Below are 19274 nucleotides of genomic sequence, written 5' to 3'. Positions count from 1 at the left end.
CGGAACTCACTCTGTAGACCAGGCTGGCCTCGAACTCAGAAATCCACCTGTCTCTGCCTCCCAAGTGCTGGGATTAAAGGCGTGCACCACTACCACCTGGCTTTTTTTTTTCTTTTTTTCTTTTTTGGCCTCACTGACTCTGGAGCTAGACTATTGTCCAGCATCAGGCTTACAGGCTGATGTGCACACATGCGTAGACATGCAGGGCCACACCCAGCTTTTTAGAATACTGGGATCTGACAGAGGTCCTCAGGCTCTTGTACCATCTCTCCAGCCTCCAGCCCTTGCTTTTTATCTTTTTTGTTTGTTTGCTTGCTTTGATGCATTCTTTTGTTTGTTCTTCTTGGGATTTTGTTGTTGTTGTTTGTTTTGTTTTGTTTTTGAGATAGCATCTAGTGTACCTCAGGTTCCCATAGAACTTGCAACACTCAGGCTGCGTAATCTTGGAAGTGCTGGGATTCCAGATGCACATCACTATGCCCACCAGAGTGGATCATTGCTAACAAATAATAATCCTGTGTAGAAGGTTCCTTTGTGGTGGAGCATTTGTAACAGTATCTTTTATTTTCCTGCTTTAATTGTAACCTTGCAGTCTTGCTGCCTCTAGCTGCTAACCTAGGCCCTGGAAGCTTTTAGCCTCCATACAGTCTGATCTAGGCCTGGAATGTTTTCAGCCTCTGACACCGCTGAATAAACTTGCTATTTCTAGCTCTTTCTGAACTCTGGATGGTCAAACCCGCTGTTCTGGCTCTAACTCCTCTCCAAGCTGACTGATTCAGTCTGGCTTCTCTCAGCTGCGCCTGAATTGCTCTGCTGACCTCAAACTAACTCTGCAATCTCTTCTAATCTTCTGGCTCCTTCTCCTTCTCTGATTCAGTCTGTCTTCACCTGTGTCTAGCTTATTCTTTCTTCAACCTGTCTCTGTGAAACTGTCCTGGTAAAACTGCCTCCCTCCTTCCACTGTGCTGTTCTCTCTCTCTCTTCTCTCTCTCTCTCTCTCTCTCTCTCTCTCTTAAAGATTTATTTATTTTATTTATGAGTATACTGTAGCTATCTTCAGACACACCAGAAGAGGGCATCGGATCTCATTATGGATGGTTGTGAGCCACCATGTGGTTGCTGGGATTTGAACTCAGGACCTCAGCCTGGCGGTGGTGGCGCACGCCTTTAATACCAGCACTTGGGAGGCAGAGACAGGCGGATTTCTGAGTTCGAGGCCAGCCTGGTCTGCAGAGTGAGTTCCAGGACAGCCAGGGCTACACAGAGAAACCCTGTCTCGAAAAACCAAAACCAAACCAAAACAAAACAACAACAACAACAACAACAACAACAACAACAAAAAAAAACTCAGGACCTCTGGAAAAGCAGTCAGTGCTCTTAACTACTGAGCCATCTCTCCAGCCCCTGTGCTGTTCTCTCTTAAGTAGCTCCCCTTTCCTCTCCTTGTGAGAGTTTGGCAGATCCTATTCTGTCAAATCTTTCTCTAATTCGCCACTTTGTCACTCAGTTAGACTTCACTTTCTTTCTTTCTTCTTCTTCTTTTTTTTAGTTTAATTGTATGTTTTACTTATTCTCTTTACATCCCTCTCACTTCCCCACTTCTGGTTACCCCTTCCACAATACTTCCCCCGTCTCCCCTCCCCTTCTCCTCTGAACAGGTGGGGGCTCCTTCGGTATTCCCCCACCCTAGCATTGCAAGTCTCTGCAAAGATAGGTACTTCCTTTCCCACTGAGGCCAGACAAGGCAGCCCAGTTAGAAGAACATATCCCATGTACAGTCAACAGTTTTTGGAATAGTCCCCCTTCCAGTTGTTTGGGACCCACATGAGGACCAAGCTGCACATCTGCTACATGTGTGCAGGGAGGCCTAGGGTGTATGTTCTTTGGTTGGTGGTTCAGACTCTGAGAGCCCCAAGAGTCCAGGTTGGTTGACTCTGTTGGTTTTCCTGTGGAGTTCCTATCTTCTTTAGGACCCACAATCCTTCCCCCTTTCCTTCCATAAGAGTCCCCAAGCTCCATCCACTGTTTGGCTGTGAGTGTCTGTATCTGTTTGAGTCAGCTACTGGGTGGGGTCTCTCAGAGAACAACATGCTTCTGTCCGCAAGCATGAATAGTGTCAGGGATTGGTGCTTGACCATGGCATGGGTCTCAAGTTGGCCTGGTAATTGGTTGGCCATTCCCTCAACCTTTCTCCCTCCCCTGGGCCTACATTTCTTGTAGACAGGATAAATTTTGGGTTGAAAATTTTTGAGTTGGGTTGGTGTCTCTGTCAGTCCACTTGGGTTCCTGCCGGGCTACAGGAGGTGGCCTTTTCAGGTTCTATAGCTCCAGTATTGTGAGTCACAGCTAAGGTCACCCCCGTTGATTCTCGGGTACCTCTCTTATCCCAGGTCTCTGTCTCATCCTGGAGATACCCCCTACTGTCTCACCCCCATCAGTTGCAGATCTCCATTCATTGTCATGGCCATCGAGCCAGCTCTCCTGTCCTTCCACACACCTGACCCTGCACCTACTATTCCTGTCCCCATCCCCGTTCCCCAAACATCAGTTTCAAACATAGGTGCTTCCTTCTACAAACTAACGTTCCCTTCATTGTTTGGGATTAAAGGTGAGGATTAAGGGTGTGTCTGTATTCCAGTCAGAGGGATTAAAGGTGTGTGCTAAGGGCTGAGCCACACCACAACTAGAAATGGGTATTTTCAGTAAATAACACAATCTTAGGGTTCACAGTGTGATCACATATCCTGTAACAAGAAGTTAGCAACTTGAACAATTTTACTAAGACTGTTTCTTTGTTCCTGGACACTAGAGATTAAGATGGATACATATAATTATATGAAATAAATAGATTAATATCCCATGAGGATTTAGAAGTTCCCAGTCTAAGAAACAAAAGCAGTGTGTGTGTGTGTGTGTGTGTGTGTGGGAGCAGTTGTGGCTCACGCCTTTAATCCCAGCACCTGGGAGGCAGAGGCAGGAGAATCTCTCTGAATTTGAGGCCAGCCTGGTCTACAGAGTGAGTTCCAGGACAGCCAAGGCTACACAGAGAAACCCCGTCTCCAAAAACCACAGATGAACAAGCAGAAGCTTTGTCACCTCTGCCTTGTTCTATGCTGACACACACCCCTCTCCATCATTTGCCCTAGAACTGGGTCTTGCTTCTGCAGAGTGGTTCTGCTGTCAGGAGACCCTGAGCCTGATCCAGGTGGTGCCTTGTTGCTTTTCAGATCCCACTAAGCCTTATGAGATCCTAGGGCAACACACCACAGGCATGCTCAATGATACCTTGTTTCCCTGGCACTTCCTCATGTCATGCCTACTCTGTGTGCCTAGTGCGGTTGGTCCTGTCCTAGGAGCCAAGGATACCAGGATTCCAGACAGGAAACTGATATGGAGAAGCTCGACCATCTGGTGATGGCTTTGAACTCTAGAGCTGGGGCTGCCTGCTGCCTGGGACTCCAGAAAGCCTTGTGCTGTGCTGTGCTGCTGTCTCTTACACCTTAGCTGTCACACCAAAGTCCTCCCTTGTGTGATATAGCTCAGTGGCTCTTGGTGTCTCTGCCGTATAGGAAGCTTATCTTGCTGCCCTACCTGATCTCTTCCTCCTGGGGGATGAGTGAGGTCACCAAGGCTCATAAAGGCTCATTTAGTCCATCCAAGAAGCCTTCAAATGTAGCAAAATACGAGCTTCTTTTCTCCAGAGAAGGGTAATAAGGACAATGAATGGGAAGGCGACAGTCTGTCCAGTCAGACTAAGCCGAGGGGGAAATGGGTTTTACTCATTAAGGGAGGGAATTTGGTTGAGCTGTCAGGCCCTTGTATCCAGTTCCTTTGAGCATTGTGACACTGACTGTCCCGGGAATGCTAGAATCTCCTTTTAGAAACATTCTTGCTTTTATTTTTAACAAACACTTATCAACCACTATTATGTGCAGGGCCCTCGATGACACCCAGCTCGGACGTGTCCCTTCCAAGAAACAGTAACTGTAGTCCTATATTCTGATTTCCCCACAGGATGGAGGAAGTCAAGGGTTTCCAGGCAGTGAGGTTACAGAAAACAGAGGAATATGAGAAGAAAAACTGTGGCGGCTTCCGGCTCATCTACCCTGGCCTGAATTTGGAGAAGTATGACAAGTTTTTCCAGGACAATAGCTCCCTCTTCCAGAACACTGTTGCTTCCAGAGCCCGGGAGCTGTATGCACGGTAAGAAGGCTTTCTCTAGGGCTGAGGTGGACAGGGTGTTCTGGTAACTGTGCTTGAATCTGCTCCCATGGGTGGTCCAAGGTAGCAGGGAGAACTTCTGTGTCCCAGTTCCCAACCTTGCAGCTGAAAGAAGGACATCTGGTCCGGGTCTTACAAGGACCAGGAACTGGGAGATTTCATAGCACAGCGAGTCACTAAATAGATGACCTTCTGTTTATATATTCATCCTTGAGACAAATGCCCCCAGCCCACCACTGCCTCAAAAGTGTGTTATGAATCCAGGCTTTATGGTATCTAAGGTCTTGAAGAGAGCCAGCCAATTAAGTCGAGTCCTTACCAAGCACCTCAGTTATAAGAGGCACAGGCAGAGCATAGAGATGGTCAGATATCAGGATGACACTGAAGGACTTAGAACTACCCTGTCTCCTGTCTCCGGAGACCAAGGGATTTCATCTGGTACACTGCCCTCGGTCCAGTCCCAGGGTTCACTAGCCAGAGAGCCCAGCAAATGAATTGGCCCAACATGGGAGCCCCTAGCTTTAGCCCCCTACCCAACCCCTCTTTCCAGGGAACGGGGAGGGATGGGGGTACAGTGGCATGAGAAGTAGCCCTTCCTTGGAAGCACACTATTCCCCAGACTGGGGATGGCTGGAAAGATGGCGCTCTCTTATCTACTCAGCTCCTTGGCCTTCAGTCGCTTGTGTGCAGATACTCCACCCTCCAGACCGTCTTTTTACTGTTTATTTTACATGTATAGGTGTTTTGCCCGCTTATATGTCTATGCATGCAGTGCCTGCAGAGTCCAGAAGAATGCATCCCCTCACAACAGAGAGTTGTGAGCTGCCATGTGGATGCAGGGTCCCATGGAAGACCAGTGCTCTTAACCACTGAGACATCTCTCCAGCCTCCTCTCTGTTCTATCTTATCTGTCCCCTAAGAAGAGTGCCTGCTCCCTCACCCACGACACTCACCTGTTCTTCAATTGACAGGCAGCTGATCCAGGAGCTGAGGCAGAAACAGGAAAAAAAAATCTTCCTAAAAAAAGAGAGGAAGGAAGAGATGCAGGGCGAGTCTGCGGGTGAGCAGGCAAGAGACAAAATCGTGCGGCTCCAGCGACAGAGACAGCAGCTGAAGTGCAAGACGGCCACCTGTCCCCCCAAACAAGTAAACTCCCATGAGGGGGGCGTGTGTATAACCAGCACCTTGCCCAGGCTTGGGCCGATCCGTGGGAGGGTTCCACGGAGACCTCTGCTCCGAGCACAGACACACTGATGGGCTCGCAAAAGGCTGAACTACAGGAAGGGGTTAGAAGGCGCTCAGAGCCTGGCATCCGTTAGACGATCCCTCCATCCTGGTGTTAGAGGATGCTCACACTGGTCTGACTGTGCTAGAGACTGAGTGTGAGTCCATGTAGGGAGTGTGCCCCACAGTTGTGTATACTCGATGCCCTCATGTCCAACCTGGGTGGGAATGCCCCCTCTGTCAGGCTCCCCAGAAGGACTTTTGAGAGACATGACCCTCAGGACACTCCATGGGGATGACTAAGCAGGGCAGGGTCCTTTTGACATGCTTTCTGCACAGGGCAGCCCAGCCCCTGGCGAGCTGCCTCACTGTCCTGGGATCTGAGTCTTTGGTTTCTCCGTCTCCAGCCTCCTGTTCTCTTCTACATCAGTGACAGCTTCCCTCCAAGCTTTTATTTATTTATTTTTAAAGTATCTCACTCTCACTGTGGAACCCATGCTGGCTGGCCTGGAATTCACTATGTAGACTGTACTATCCTATAACTCATGGCTATCCTCCTGCAGGCGTGCTGGGATCACAGGAGTGAGCTACCATCCCTGATAATCTCCTCAGTCTTGAAGACTTCACCTGGAAGGGCTAGAGCTGGGTTGGAGACTATTTTCAACTTTGTTGGGGGGTGGGGGGAAGGGCATCACAGAATCTTTAGGAGTCTGATGAAAATTATGGAATTCTTTGCCATCAAGTATGCCCTGTGCTGTTTGTAATCTGAGTTTCAAGTGCCTAACAGATTCCCTCTCATAATCCAGCCATGAGCTTTTAAGGGTTCCAGAACCCAGGCTAAGAGCTCCAGATTAGAAAGTCTTTGGTGTCTCCTGTTTGCTTTCTCCTCGCCTCTTTTGCACCTTCCTTGGGGTGCGGATGGATCTGATGGGGACAGGACCCCCGTTCCCCATGGGCTGCGTGTTTGCTTTCCTCCTTCCCAGTCCTTCCATCCAGTGACCTTAGTATCCTGCACATCTGACTTGCTATTGAACATCAGAGGCTTAAAGAAAAATGAAACTGCCGGCAGCCTCGACCAGAAGGACTCCAAGAAGGAGGCCATCCTCACGCCCTGCAAGCCCGTGTCGGCGAGGAACTACAATTCTGTCCCTGACCTCAGGAGTCCAAACCCCAGCTGCTCCGAGCCAGAGTTCCATATGCCCAGTTCCAAAGTCAAGGAAGTCAAGTCGGCTTTTTTGGTGAACATAGTCAGCAGTGCCCAGGTATGTAGAGGGCCGTGTTCTGTGAGTGGGTGGGGGGAGAGTCGTGCTTCCTCGTCCCTTTTTCTGTCCCTAACTTGTAGCTCTTCGAGTACCCACCACTGCGGCTTGAACCTCAGTTTCCCCCTTGTGGAGCTCAGACAGTGGAACGGCACACCAGCTGGGAGGGTCGGCCAGGGATGGATTGAGGGGACCTCTCCCACAGCACCTTTTCACAGGCAGGCGGGTCGCTGTTCACACCCGCTAATCTCCTCCAGTGCACTGTCTCAAATCTAGATGCTTCAGACAGAACCATGTGTCCTCTTACGGTTCTAGAACCTCCCGTGTGGGCAGGGCCGGGCTTCCTCTGAAGCCTCTGGAGAGGAAAGCCTTTTTTTTGCTTCATCATAGTCTGATGGCTGCTGGCAAGAGTTGATCAATGTCAACATTGACTGCCTATGTTGTCACGGGGCCTTGTTTTTATTTGTGTGTTTGTTTTGAGGCAGGGTCATCACAAATTCTAGAAATCTCTGTGCCTCTGCCTCCTGAGTGCTGGGATTAAAGACATGCCAGCACACCTAATGATAAACTTATTTTGACGAGGCAGGTGAGGAGAGGCAGACCTATGGTTTCAGTTCTCTGGAAGGCTGCTGAAGCAGTAGGGTCACTTAAGCTCCAGAATTGAGGGCTAACCTAGTCCATTGTAAATATTTATTTTATTTATTTATTGTGTGTGTGTGTGTGTGTGTGTGTGTGTGTGTGTGTACCACTTGAATGCAGGGCCAGCAGGTCGGAAGAGGCCATCAGATCTCCTGAAACTGGAGTTACAGGCAGTTGTGAGCCACCATGTGGGTGCTAGGAACTGAACCTGGGTCTTCTGTGAAAACAGCCAACGCTCTCAACTGCAGAGTCATCTCCCCATCCCCCAGTCTAACCCATCTGTGTATATAATAAATCCACAAACACAGAATCAGATAGAAAGTCTTCCTATCATGTGCTTCTGTAGTCACAAGTTCAAAAATCTACAGATCAAAAAGTGTTTTTAAAAAAATAACATCTTTACTAAACATTTACGTTTTCTTTTTTTAATGCATTTGTGCATGTGGGTGTTTGTGTGCATGTGCCTATCTCTGTATGTGACAACCTTAGGTGTCAGTCATCACATACCATCCACTTTGTTTCTTGAGACAGGAACTCACTGGTTTGGAACTCACCAAGTAGGCTAGGCTAGCTAGTCCATATGCTCCTGAACCCTTCTGTCTCTGTGTCCCCTGCTAGGATTACAAGTCTAAGCTTCTAAAACAAACCAACCCTGAGTTCTGAGGATCAATCTCTGGTCCTCCTGCTAGGGAGACAAGCACTCTAACACCTGAATCACATCTCTCTAGCACAGGTCTTTATTTCTTGCACTGCTGAGGACTAAGCCCAAGGCCTTGAGCATGCCAGGCAAGTGCTCTATCACTGAGCTATACATACACCCCACACCCTTGATTCTGAGAGCTTTTAATCCCAGTACTCAGGGAGGCAGAGGCAGGTGGATTTCTGAGTGTGAGGACAGCTTGGTCTACAGAGCGAGTTCCAGGATAGCCAGGGCTACCCAGAGAGATCCTGGTGAAATACACATGCACATAATTCCAAGCTTTTGCTTTTGAGACAGGGTCTTTCTGTGGCTCTGGCTGGCCTCAGTTTTGGTGTGTAACTCAGGTTAGCCTCTCAGGCACCTCCTTTTTCTGCATCCTGGACGCCATTATAGAGTGTAACTATGCACCACCTTGCCTAGCGTCGGCAGGCAGGCATTTTCCATGAAATCATTCCCTAAACAATACAGTGTAACGGGGATTTATGTAGCATTTCCATTGTGTTAGGCATTATACTATACTTCCAGCTAGAGGTGATTTAGTGTATGAGAGGCAGCTGTGGTGCTACACACCCGTGATCCCAGCACTCGAGAGGAGGTAGGAAGATCCATGGTTCAAGGTCATAGTTGGCTACTTGGAGGTCAGCCTAGGATCCACAAGACATTGTCTCAAAACTTAAACAGATGACAGAGAACTATCTGGATGAGATTCGTAGGTGACGCACAAGTACTACATTTTATAGAAAGGACCCCGATAGCCCTTGGATTTCGGTATACTTGAGGTAAGGTGTGCTTGGACCAGTCCTCTTTAGGTACCAAATGACAACATTTACAGCTCTTTCACTCCAGAACCAAGATAAAGAAACAGCAACAATGAAATATTTAGAGAGTTTATTCAGCAGTCAAATGTTTAGTTTTTATTTGAAAAAACAAAACAAAGCCAAAAAAACAAAAACAAAACAAAACAAAACAAAACAAAACAACAACAACAAAAACTGACTCTGGGCCAGGTGTGGAGAACCATGCCTTTAATCTCAGCACTTGGAGGGGCAAAGGCAGGTGGATCTCTGAATTCAGGCTGGTATACATAGCTCCAGGATATCCAGGGATATATAGAGGGACCCTGTCTTAAACAAACAAACATAAAAGTTGACTCTAAGTTGACACAAGCATTGCTCCATTAGCATACAAAAACTTCAGAGCAGTGTAGTGGAGCACACCATTAATTCCAACACTCACTAGGAAGAGGCAGGTGAATCTCTGTGAGTCTGAGAACAGCCTGGACTGCATAGCAAGCTCCAGGCTCCAGGCCAGCCAGGGCTACATAGTGAGACCCTATGGAAAAAAAAAGAAAGAAAGAAAGAAAGAAAGAAAGAAAGAAAGAAAGAAAGAAAGAAAGAAAGAAAAGCAAAGCAAAAATAGCTTGGAAGAGCTACTAGCTCTTTCCTCCATGTGAGGGTACAGAAATTGACTGTTTATGAAGAATTAGGTTTCAAAGACATAAAATCAGGCTAGGGGACGTAGCTCAGATGTAGATTGCTAGCCTTGAATGTACTAGGCTGTGGGTTCGATCCCCATCACCACGAATTTAAAAAAAAAAAAGTTTTAAAAGGAAAAAAAAAAGCAAACCCAGCTAGTATCTTGATCTTGATCTTCTCAGCCTCCAATATTCTGAAAAAAAAAAAAAGTTTCTTCTGTTTATAAACCACTCAAAGGTGCCAGGTAGTTGTGGTGCATGCCTTTAATCCCAGCACTTGGGAGGCAGAGGCAGGCGGATTTCTGAGTTTGAGGCCAGCCTGGTCTACAGAGTGAGTTCCAGGACAGCCAGGGCTACACAGAGAAACCCAGTCTCGAAAAAAAAAAAAACAAAAAAACCAAAAAAAAACCTCAAAGTTGTTTTGCAGAAGGCAGTTCCCTTCCTCCACCACGTGGGGCCTGGGCATTGAATGCCCGGAGTTCAGGTTTGGCAGCAGGCACCTTTACCCACACAGCCATTTTTTTTTCCTTTTTAATTATTTTATTTTATATGCATTGGTGTTTTGCCTGCATGTATGTCTGTGTGCAGGTGTTAGGTCCCCCAGGGCTGCGAGCTGCCACGTGGGTCCTGGGAATTGAACCCAGTCTTGTGGAACCTGGAACCTCTTCCATGGCTGACCCATCTCTCCAGCCTGCTGCAGAGTCATCTGAATGGCTCTCAAAGGTGTTTGTTTACTGCAGCCAGAGCCTAGTAAAAAAGACTTATCAGATATAGGAGTTGCAGACCATGTCTCCACCTTGTAGGTAAACTTCGCTCTCCTTATTGTTGCTATCACTGTGAGGGGCTGAGTTTGATGAAGTCTTCCTTATCTACTTCTGCTTTTCTTGCTGTGCCCAACAGTCACCGTCAAAACCAAAGTCATGAAGCCCTAAGGCATATTCTTTTTCTCTGTCTGCCTATTTAAGGGATTTGATTTTAATGTTTTTTTTTTAATTGTTTTTGATGGGGTCTCACTATATAGCCCTGAGTGGCCTAGAAATCACTATGTAGACCAGAATTGCCTTGAATTCACAGAGATCCATCTGTCTTTTTAAAAATAAGATTTAATAAGATTAATTTTTTAAAAAAATCTTATGCACTGGACAGTAGTGGCACACACCTTTTAATCTTGGCACTCAGGAGGCAGAGGCAGGCACATCTCTGTGAGTTTGAGGCTCTCCTGGTCTACAGAGTTCTAGGACAGCCAGGTTTATACAGTAAAACGGTGTCTCAAAACAACAAAGGCAAACAAATCAATAAGATAAATAAAAAAATCATGTGTGTGTGTGTACATGTACACCATGAGTGTGAGGTATTTATAGAGACCAGAAGAGGTTATTGGGAACTAGAGCCCCTTCTCCAGCCCCCGAGAGCAGCTCTTTTTTTTTTTTTTTTCGAGACAGGGTTTCTCTGTGCAGCCCTGGCTGTCCCGGAACTCACTCTGTAGACCAGGCTGGCCTCAAACTCAGAAATCCGCCTGCCTCTGCCTCCCAAGTGCTGGGATTAAAGGCGTGCGCCACCACCGCCCGGCTGGAGAGCAGCTCTTAATTCACCACTGTGATCATTTCTGGTGTTTCCTTCAGGAGCAAGGAAGGATCCCTCTGCCTCCCACAGTCTCATTTCAGGCTGTTTTCTTTTTCAGACCATAACATCTGCAGAAACTTCCCCAGATGCCACAGTCCCCATCTCAACCTCTCTAGAATCCCTGGCAAGCATGAGCCTCTCCACCAGCCCTGAGTGCAGCAGCCCCGAGAGTGAGAGTATCCGCATGGTCTCCTATAGCCGCAAGCATCAGAAGGCCTCCCACAAGCCGATCCAGGAGAAGAAATCCAAGCCTCTCATGTTTTCCAAATCCAGGCAGTTGGACCTGAACTGTACCTCGATGAAGAATGACATTAAGAAGCAGTATCTGATGTCAGAGATACTGCAGAAGGTTCAAATGAAGAAGAAACGCCCCTTGTTCCCAACTCCCAAGTCACGTGAGTACGGGCGTAGGCTGGGCTGTACCAAGAGCTTAGGCACTGGAGTCAGCTTTCTCTTACCAAGACAAAATGACTCATGTTGTTAACTTCTAAAGAGAATACGCTGGTTTTAGGCTCATGGCTTTCAGAGGCTTGGTGGATGACCAGGCAGACCCCCAGTGTTTTAGGTCTTTGATGGGAGCGTGCCTTCACAGCAATGGTGGAGAGGCTAGGGTGAGTCAAACTCACTCGTTTTGTGGCTAGCCACCATAGGCTCCATATCTTCTCAGGAGCATCAGGTGACAAACTTTGTTTTTTTTTTTTGTTTTTGTTTTTTTGTTTTTCAAGACAGGGTTTCTCTGTGTAGCCCTGGCTGTCCTGGAACTCACTCTGTAGACCAGGCTAGCCTCGAACTCTCGAACTCAGAGATCCGCCTGCCTCTGCCTCCCAAGTGCTGGGATTAAAGGCATGCGCCACCACTGCCCGGCTAGGTGACAAACTTTAACTTCAGGCCTTTGGGAGACAATTCAACTTCCAAACCGTTAGGGTGCATGCCTGCAGTCTCAGCAATCAGGAGGTTGAGACAAGAGGGTTGTGAGTGTGCAGCTAGCCTGAGTGACACAGCAAGACACTTTCTCAAAAATACATACATACATACATACATACATACACACATAAATAAATAATTTTATGTATATGAGTCTTTTGTCTGCATACATGTCTGTATACCATATGCATACCTGATGCCCTTGCAGGATTCCCTGGGATTGGAGTTACGGACAATTGTAAGCCTCACCATGGGTGCTGGGATTTGAACCTAGGTTCTCTGGAAGAACAGCCAGTGTCTTAACTGTTGAGCTATCTCTTTAGCCCCAACAAATAAAATGCTTAAAAATATGAATAAATAAAAATGATCAGGGCTGGTAACATGGCTCAGTGGATAAAAGGGTGATTGCCACATAACCCTGATGTCCTGACTTTGATCACTGGGACCCCTGTAAAGGTGAGTGGGAAGAATTGAGTCCATGAAACTGTTTTTTGACCTCCACCCCCACACACACAGGCAAACACACACATACACAATAACAATCAAATTGTTTACATTAGAAAAACTAGGAGTTTGGAGAGAGGGTTCAGTAATTAAGAGTACTGGCTGGTTTTTGGTTTTTGGTTTTTGGGTTTTTTTTGGGGGGGGGGGGGGTTTGAGACAGGGTTTCTCTGTATAGTCCTGGCTGTCCTGGAACTCACTCTGTAGTCCAGGCTGGCCTCGAACTCAGAGATCCACCTGCCTCTGCCTCCCAAGTGCTGGGATTAAAGGCGTGCGCCACCACTGCCCGGCAGCACTGGCTGTTTTTGACCCAGGTTCAATTCTCAGCACCCACATGGCTGCTCACAACTCTCTGTAACTCCAATTCCAGGCAATTCCATGCCCTTTTCTGGCCTCCATGGGCATCAGGCATACATGTGGTACACAGACAGATATACAGGTGAAACACTGATTTAAAAAAAAAAGTTGCATCTCCCCCCCAAAAAAAACCCCAAAATACAAAATTAATAGTGACAAGAAGATTCAAATCATACAGGATTAAAGAGAACTGGTTGAAACAGACCCCAAGGTTTTAGGATTCCCAGGTCAGAAGGGTTAGTTAGATCCTCTTCTCTATCCGATGATGGAGCCGGGGCCGTGCTCTTAGAGAGTCTCCATCCCCACTGAGCAGGTGTCACCAGAGGACTGGCACTTAACGTACCAAGTTCTTGTTCATATGTGCCCCATGGTCTGTGCCAACCTCGGGAGGTCAAAGAAACTGAGTGAAGCAGAGAAGCAATGGCTGACTTTGATTCCAAGACCTTTAGCCAGTTTGGGGGCGTGGGAGCCTGGGTAGCAGTAGGAGGGCGTGGTCTCCAGGACCTTTGCCGACTGACAATGCCTTTCCAGAATACCCATCCTTATCCAAGGAGCGGGGCCACCACAGCCGCAGCTCCAGCCGGAAGAAGGAGTTGGTTGTGCCCTCCATCGTCGTCCTGCAGGCTTCCCACAGCCGTGCTGAATCTCTGAATGACCTTCTGGTAGTTGCCACGCAGGCCCGTCTGGACCCTCGGCCCAGCAGAAGCCATTCGGGCACTACAACAAGGGACGCTGGCACACAGGACCCGAAGCACACTGCCACTGCCTGAGGTCTGGTCAGATTGGATGTGAGAGGAATCAGGTGGGTGCCGCCTTTATTCCACAGATAGGTCACCTCAATGTCAGTTCCTCTCTTGCTCTTCCTGGAGTGTTGAGTATGTAGGAGGATAGATGGATTGATGAAAACCTACAGGTAAGTCAACAGCTGGGACTCTCAAAATGAGACCCTCGCTTGGCCTATTTCTACGGTGTTGAACTACCTTTATCACGAGGTGTACCCTACCCTTGCCTTCTGCCTGTGGCTAAAGCTGAGACAGTCATAAATATAGATCCCAGAACCAGAAAGAACCTTGTCCACATCGACAGACTGATGCTCATGTGTCTTAAGCTGTACAGGCTTGGCTCTGGCCTATGTGACTATCATTAAAGGCTGGCTCTGTAGTGAAGGGGCGGAGTGACAGGATAAATAATGGATTCCAAAAGTTGTCTCCAGAGTTAGAAGACTACAACCTCTCTCTCTCTCTCTCTCTCTCTCTCTCTCTCTCTCTCTCTCTCTCTGTCTCTCACACACACACACACACACACATACACACACGAGTTATATTCAGCAGAATATATACAGAGGACCAGTGTAAGGAAGGGGCTTTTGCATGGTAGATGTCAACTGAGTAAGAGAAATGACACAGGGGCTGTGTGGCAGACGGCTTTGTTCAGTAAATATAATGCCCATACGCTTCCCACATAGCAAGTCCATATACCATCTTTCCTGGGATCCTTGTGGCAGTAGAATACGGTTGGCAAGGAAGAGGTCACTTGAGCCACAGTTTGGAGTAAAAAAGATGATGGTTTGAGGATGTGTAATGGCTTGCCCAACCTCTTCCTGTCCTCTCACAAGTGTTCTTTTTTCAAATGGGAAACCAAGGCAGAAAGGTTAAGTAACTACTGTCCAAAGGCGTGCTGCCACTGCCTTCTCTTAAAACAAAATGTGCCTGATGGGTGTGGTGGCGCATACCTTTAATTCCAGCAGTTGGGAGGCAGTGGCAGATGGATTTCTGAGTTTGAGGCCAGCCTGGTCTATAGAGTGAGTTCCAGGACAGCCAGGGCTATACAGAGAAACCCTGCCTCAAAAAACAAAACAAAAACAAAAAACAAACAAAAAACAAACAAAAGATCAATAAGACCAAAACAAACAACCCAAAATAAAACAAAAAAAAAAGCGCAAAACCATACAAAATAAAGCAAAAATAAACAAAAAGCCCACAAAATACCTTTGAATTTGTTTTATGTTGGCTAACTACTCCTGAACATTGGGTCTGCTCTAGAGTATTGTTGATATACCCAGTGATACTGCATTGGAGAAAGTGATTTTCCGGCATTCCAGGTTAGGGTGGGGCCCTGTGACCGTTTGCGGCTCTTACGTACACTGGTCTCTAACCAGTACCACCTGCATCCAGCCAGCTTACCCACTTTTTTTAAAAAAGTGTTTTGTTGTTGTTTTTTCAGATTATTTGTTTTATGTATGTGAGCACACTGTCTGTCTTCAGACACACCAGAAGAAGGTATCAGATCCCATTGCAGATGGCTGTGAGCCACCATGTGGTTGCTGGGAATTGAACTCAGGACCTCTAGAAGAGCAGTTAGTGCTCTTAACCGCTGAACCATCTCTCCAGCCCCTAGCTTATCCACTTTTAATGACCCATATCAGATGCCTGGGATGTAAGGTGTTAGGTGAGAGGATGAAGGTTATACAGGTGAAATGCGTTTCTGGTGAGCGCGGTTGTGACTCTCCTGAGCGTAGTCTCCCCTACGCTAGTAGAAATGATGACTTTAGGACCGGGTCTTAGGTCAGCGGCAGAGCACCTGCCCTGTTTGGGCCATATAGCATCACAAAACAAAAAACAAACAAACAAATTAAAGGGGGCGAACTGACTTTACCATTCCAGAAGACTTCATAAAAGATAATCTAAGAAAAATCTATTTTTTTCCCTTCTAGAATCAGACTGGATCTTCGCCATTTTCCCTTTCCTATCTTTTACTCCAGGAAATGATTTGTCTTTTCCTGCAGTGTCTGCAACATCTACAGAATGGACTGGAAGTTTCGTTTCTGCATTTAGAAATTCTGGTCCGATAACTGTCTTGTTGGCACCTTCAAGGACAGTGGCCTTCTCTTCTGTGCTCTCCCTGTTAGTTCACAGTGCTGTGTGTGGGGGACCAGGACTTACAGGGGTTGAGTGCTGCTTCCCTAGGGCAAAGTTCAATTGCCTTAGCTGTTGTGCTTCTCTGGGTCCCTCACACAATGACCACTGTCATCCAGAACACTCTCCCAGGATTAAGCAACTTGAGGGAGGAGGGAGGGGGAGGACTTATAATTTCCAGGAGTCCAGAATCCTCATTCCACCTGCAAGCCTATGCCAGTCCCTGTCCTCCTCTCTAAAGAAAAAGAAGGCAGAGTCAGGACTAAGTGTGGTGGAATTCTGAGTCTTGGTGGAAAGAAGCAGGACAGTTTCAAATTCACCAGCAGAAGAGAAACCACCTCCCTCTCCAGCCAGCCCAAAGGCCTGCTGCCCAGCACCCGGACTGCCTCCTGCTGCTATCTTCCCCTCAGTCTTGCTGGCAAAGACAGGAAATGTGAGAGTACCTAGTCTGCAGGGGCTTCTTCCATTGACCTGCAGAAATTATATGTCTTCCCTCATGTATACATTGATAATAAATTGCCATGCTCAATACTAACAAGGAGCCTGGTCCAGAATGGGAGGTGGGATGGTAGTTACCCTGAGTACCCTTCATTAACCTATGGAAATGTGTCAGGAGTCTTTGAAATATTTCTTGGGAAGCCCTGCTCTTTTTGTTAGGATCCAGGAACTTGCAATGACTTGTCTGGGGGCCATAGTGATACCTCTCCCTTTGCTAGCAGAGTACCTAGCTAGACACACACACACACACACACACACACACACACACACACACACACACACACACACGTCACCTCCTCCTGTCGGCCAGTTCACTCTGTGCTTTTTCCAGGAATGTGATGCAAGACCTTTGTCTCATTTGGTCTTCTGGAGGTGGATTTCTAGGGATGAGTGTGGTGAGGAAGCTTTGTAGAGGGAGCATGGGGAGGGTCCAGGTGAGGTCTAAAGGTGAGCGAAATCCACAAACAGTGTTTGTAGATTTCCAATGGAATGGGCTTCCCACTTCAGCAATGTCTGGGGCATTTAACCCCACAGTATTCTCCCAAGCAGAAGACCTAAATTATCCAAGGTACTGAAATCTGTTAATAAGATAGTCACATTTACGGTGGTGGTGGCAGACGCCTTTAATCCCAGCACTTGGGAGGCAGAGGCAGGCGGATTTCTGAGTTCGAGGCCAGCCTGGTCTACAGAATGAGTTCTAGGACAGCCAGGGCTATACAGAGAAACCATGTCTCAAAAAAGCAAAACAAAACAAAAAACAAGATGGCTGGGTTCTCCAATGAGAGGAGGAAACTTCAGGTTGTCTCCGTGACCCTGCCCATCCATGGGAAGCAGAAAGTAACTGTCTACTGAATGCTAATGGGAGGGGGAGATGGGGACAGATAATGCGTTACTCCTGTGGAGTGCTGCTGAGAAGGCTGCAGGTTCACATATGTAGCCTGAATTAGCTCCAGGACTTGTGACTGGGAAGGAAGAAGGAAGCCCCTTCACATCCATCTGGTAGCCAAGTCCACTTCGATTCAAGGTGTTGGGAAAGGATAAAGAAGACTTAAAACTCAGGGCAGTGGTAGTGGAAGCCTGTAATTCCAGCACTCAGGAAGCAGAGGAAGGCTTGTCTCCTGAGTTTGAGGCCAGCATGATGATCTACAGAGTGAGTTCTAGGACAGCCAGGGCTACACAGAGAAACCCTGTCTTAAGAAACAAACAAAAAGCAAAACAGAGGATTTTAAACAATTGATATGGGATGTGGACGGCAGCATAGACGCCTCGGAGAAAGTGAAGACCCTGAACATAATAAATGTATAAGGTCTGGCACAATTTGGTTGAATTAGCAAGGAATGCTGGGAGATGTCTATGAAAGACAGAGAAATAGAGACCGCATTGGGGACCCCGGGGCCCTTTGATCCTCATCCCTCGTGATGGAGAATTGTTTGTGTGCCTGGATTGTATGATGTCTTTACATCTTTTACCTGCATGTATGTTAATGTGCGTTGAATCCTCTGGAACTGAATTTATAGGTGATCGTGAGCCACCACGTAGGTACCAGGAATCAAACCGAGGTGCTCTGGAAGAGAAGCCAGTGCTCACATGACCACTGAGCCTTCTCTCTAGCCCCTTACTCCTCGCTTTTAAACCAAAGTAACAAGGACTTCAATACGGATTCAATAAATGTTTGCTTGATGAATTAGTGTGAAGTGGCTCTGAAATGTTGTCCTGGGAAGGGTGTAACCCCAAGTGGAGTGGAGACCGTTGAAGGGTTCAAATGAGGGAGATTTTATTCAGTGTAAGATGAGTCTGTAGAAATGGGAGAAGCATGGTGGACTGGAAGGGGAGAGGGCTAAGGAGGGAGAATGCTGGGAGCTTCAGAGGGTCCTGCCTTCAACCCCTTACAACACCTAAAAAGGATAACCGGGTGTGGGGACTTTGTAAGAGGCAGATGTACTTCAGGGAAGCAGATGAAAAAGGAAGCGTCAAGAGACAAACACGTCAGAGAGCTGGCACACAGCTGCTGGGTGTTTGGAAGGAAGGAGAAAGGGGAACAGCACAAACCAGCTCATCTGCTTCATAAAGCATCTGGATGCATCCCTGTCTGTGGTAAACCTAAAAGAGCAACCCTGACCACCTGAGAGGATCCAAGTGCAAAAGTGATGTCCCTAAAGACCAAGTTGTTAAAAATGACCATCCTGCCGGCTGGATGAACCTTGAGTTCAGTTCCTTGAGTCTATCTGGTAGGAGAAGAGAACTGACCCCTGTGGATTGTCCTTTGATGACCTCATATGTGCTGTAGCACACATACCCACACATGTTTTCACACAGACACAGATGCAGGGACGTGAGTGATAGCTCAGTGATGGAGAGGACTTAGCTGCTCTTGCAGAAGGCCTGGATTAGGCTCCCAGCACCCAGGTGGCAGTTCACAACCATCTGTGAATTCAGTTCCAGGATATTCAGTGAGCTGTTCTGGCCTCTTCAGGCACCGAACATAACATGGTACACATACAAATAACAACACCCATAAAAGTAAAAAATTCTCTGGGTAAGGCTGGAGTTGTCTTGGCTCTGTTAGAACACCTGCTCCGCATGCAAGAGGCCCTGGGTTCAATCCTTAGAGTCACATACATAAAAAGACCTGGACGGTTCATGTACCTGTTTCTCTTTAGACTCAGTGAGTTAATTTGGTTAAGAGAGTTTATTTGAACTTTCAAAGCTGTCCTAGGGGCTGGGGAGACATGTTGACATGTTTGCTGTACAAGAAATGAAGACCTGAATTTGAATCATCAAAGTCCCTACAAAATCTCAGGCATGACTGCTCATGGCTGGAATCCTGACTTCAGTAGGCGGGAGAATGCAGATCCAGAGAGCCGATTGGTCAGTCAGTTAAGCCAAAATGGTGGCAAGCTTCTGGTTCAGTGAGAGCCTTGTCTCAGGAATAAGGTGGG

At 47.3% G+C, this 19274-nt stretch overlaps 1 protein-coding gene across 1 annotated transcript in view; it reads left to right on the top strand.

The window, feature by feature from the left end:
• The window catches only part of Ttll6 (tubulin tyrosine ligase like 6), a 28206-nt gene extending 14514 nt beyond the window's left edge, over positions 1-13692 (top strand). The window contains 5 exon segments of the mRNA XM_028755180.1: positions 4015-4203; positions 5193-5367; positions 6429-6707; positions 11199-11535; positions 13454-13692. Of these exon segments, the coding sequence (XP_028611013.1) occupies positions 4015-4203; positions 5193-5367; positions 6429-6707; positions 11199-11535; positions 13454-13692 (1219 nt within the window).
• Positions 13693-19274: the final 5582 nt, after the last annotated feature.

Source organism: Grammomys surdaster, unplaced genomic scaffold (genome assembly GCF_004785775.1).
Source record: "Grammomys surdaster isolate TR1022 unplaced genomic scaffold, NIH_TR_1.0 126048, whole genome shotgun sequence".
NCBI lineage: Eukaryota > Metazoa > Chordata > Mammalia > Rodentia > Muridae > Grammomys > Grammomys surdaster.
This window is presented reverse-complemented; position numbering and strand designations above follow the sequence as displayed.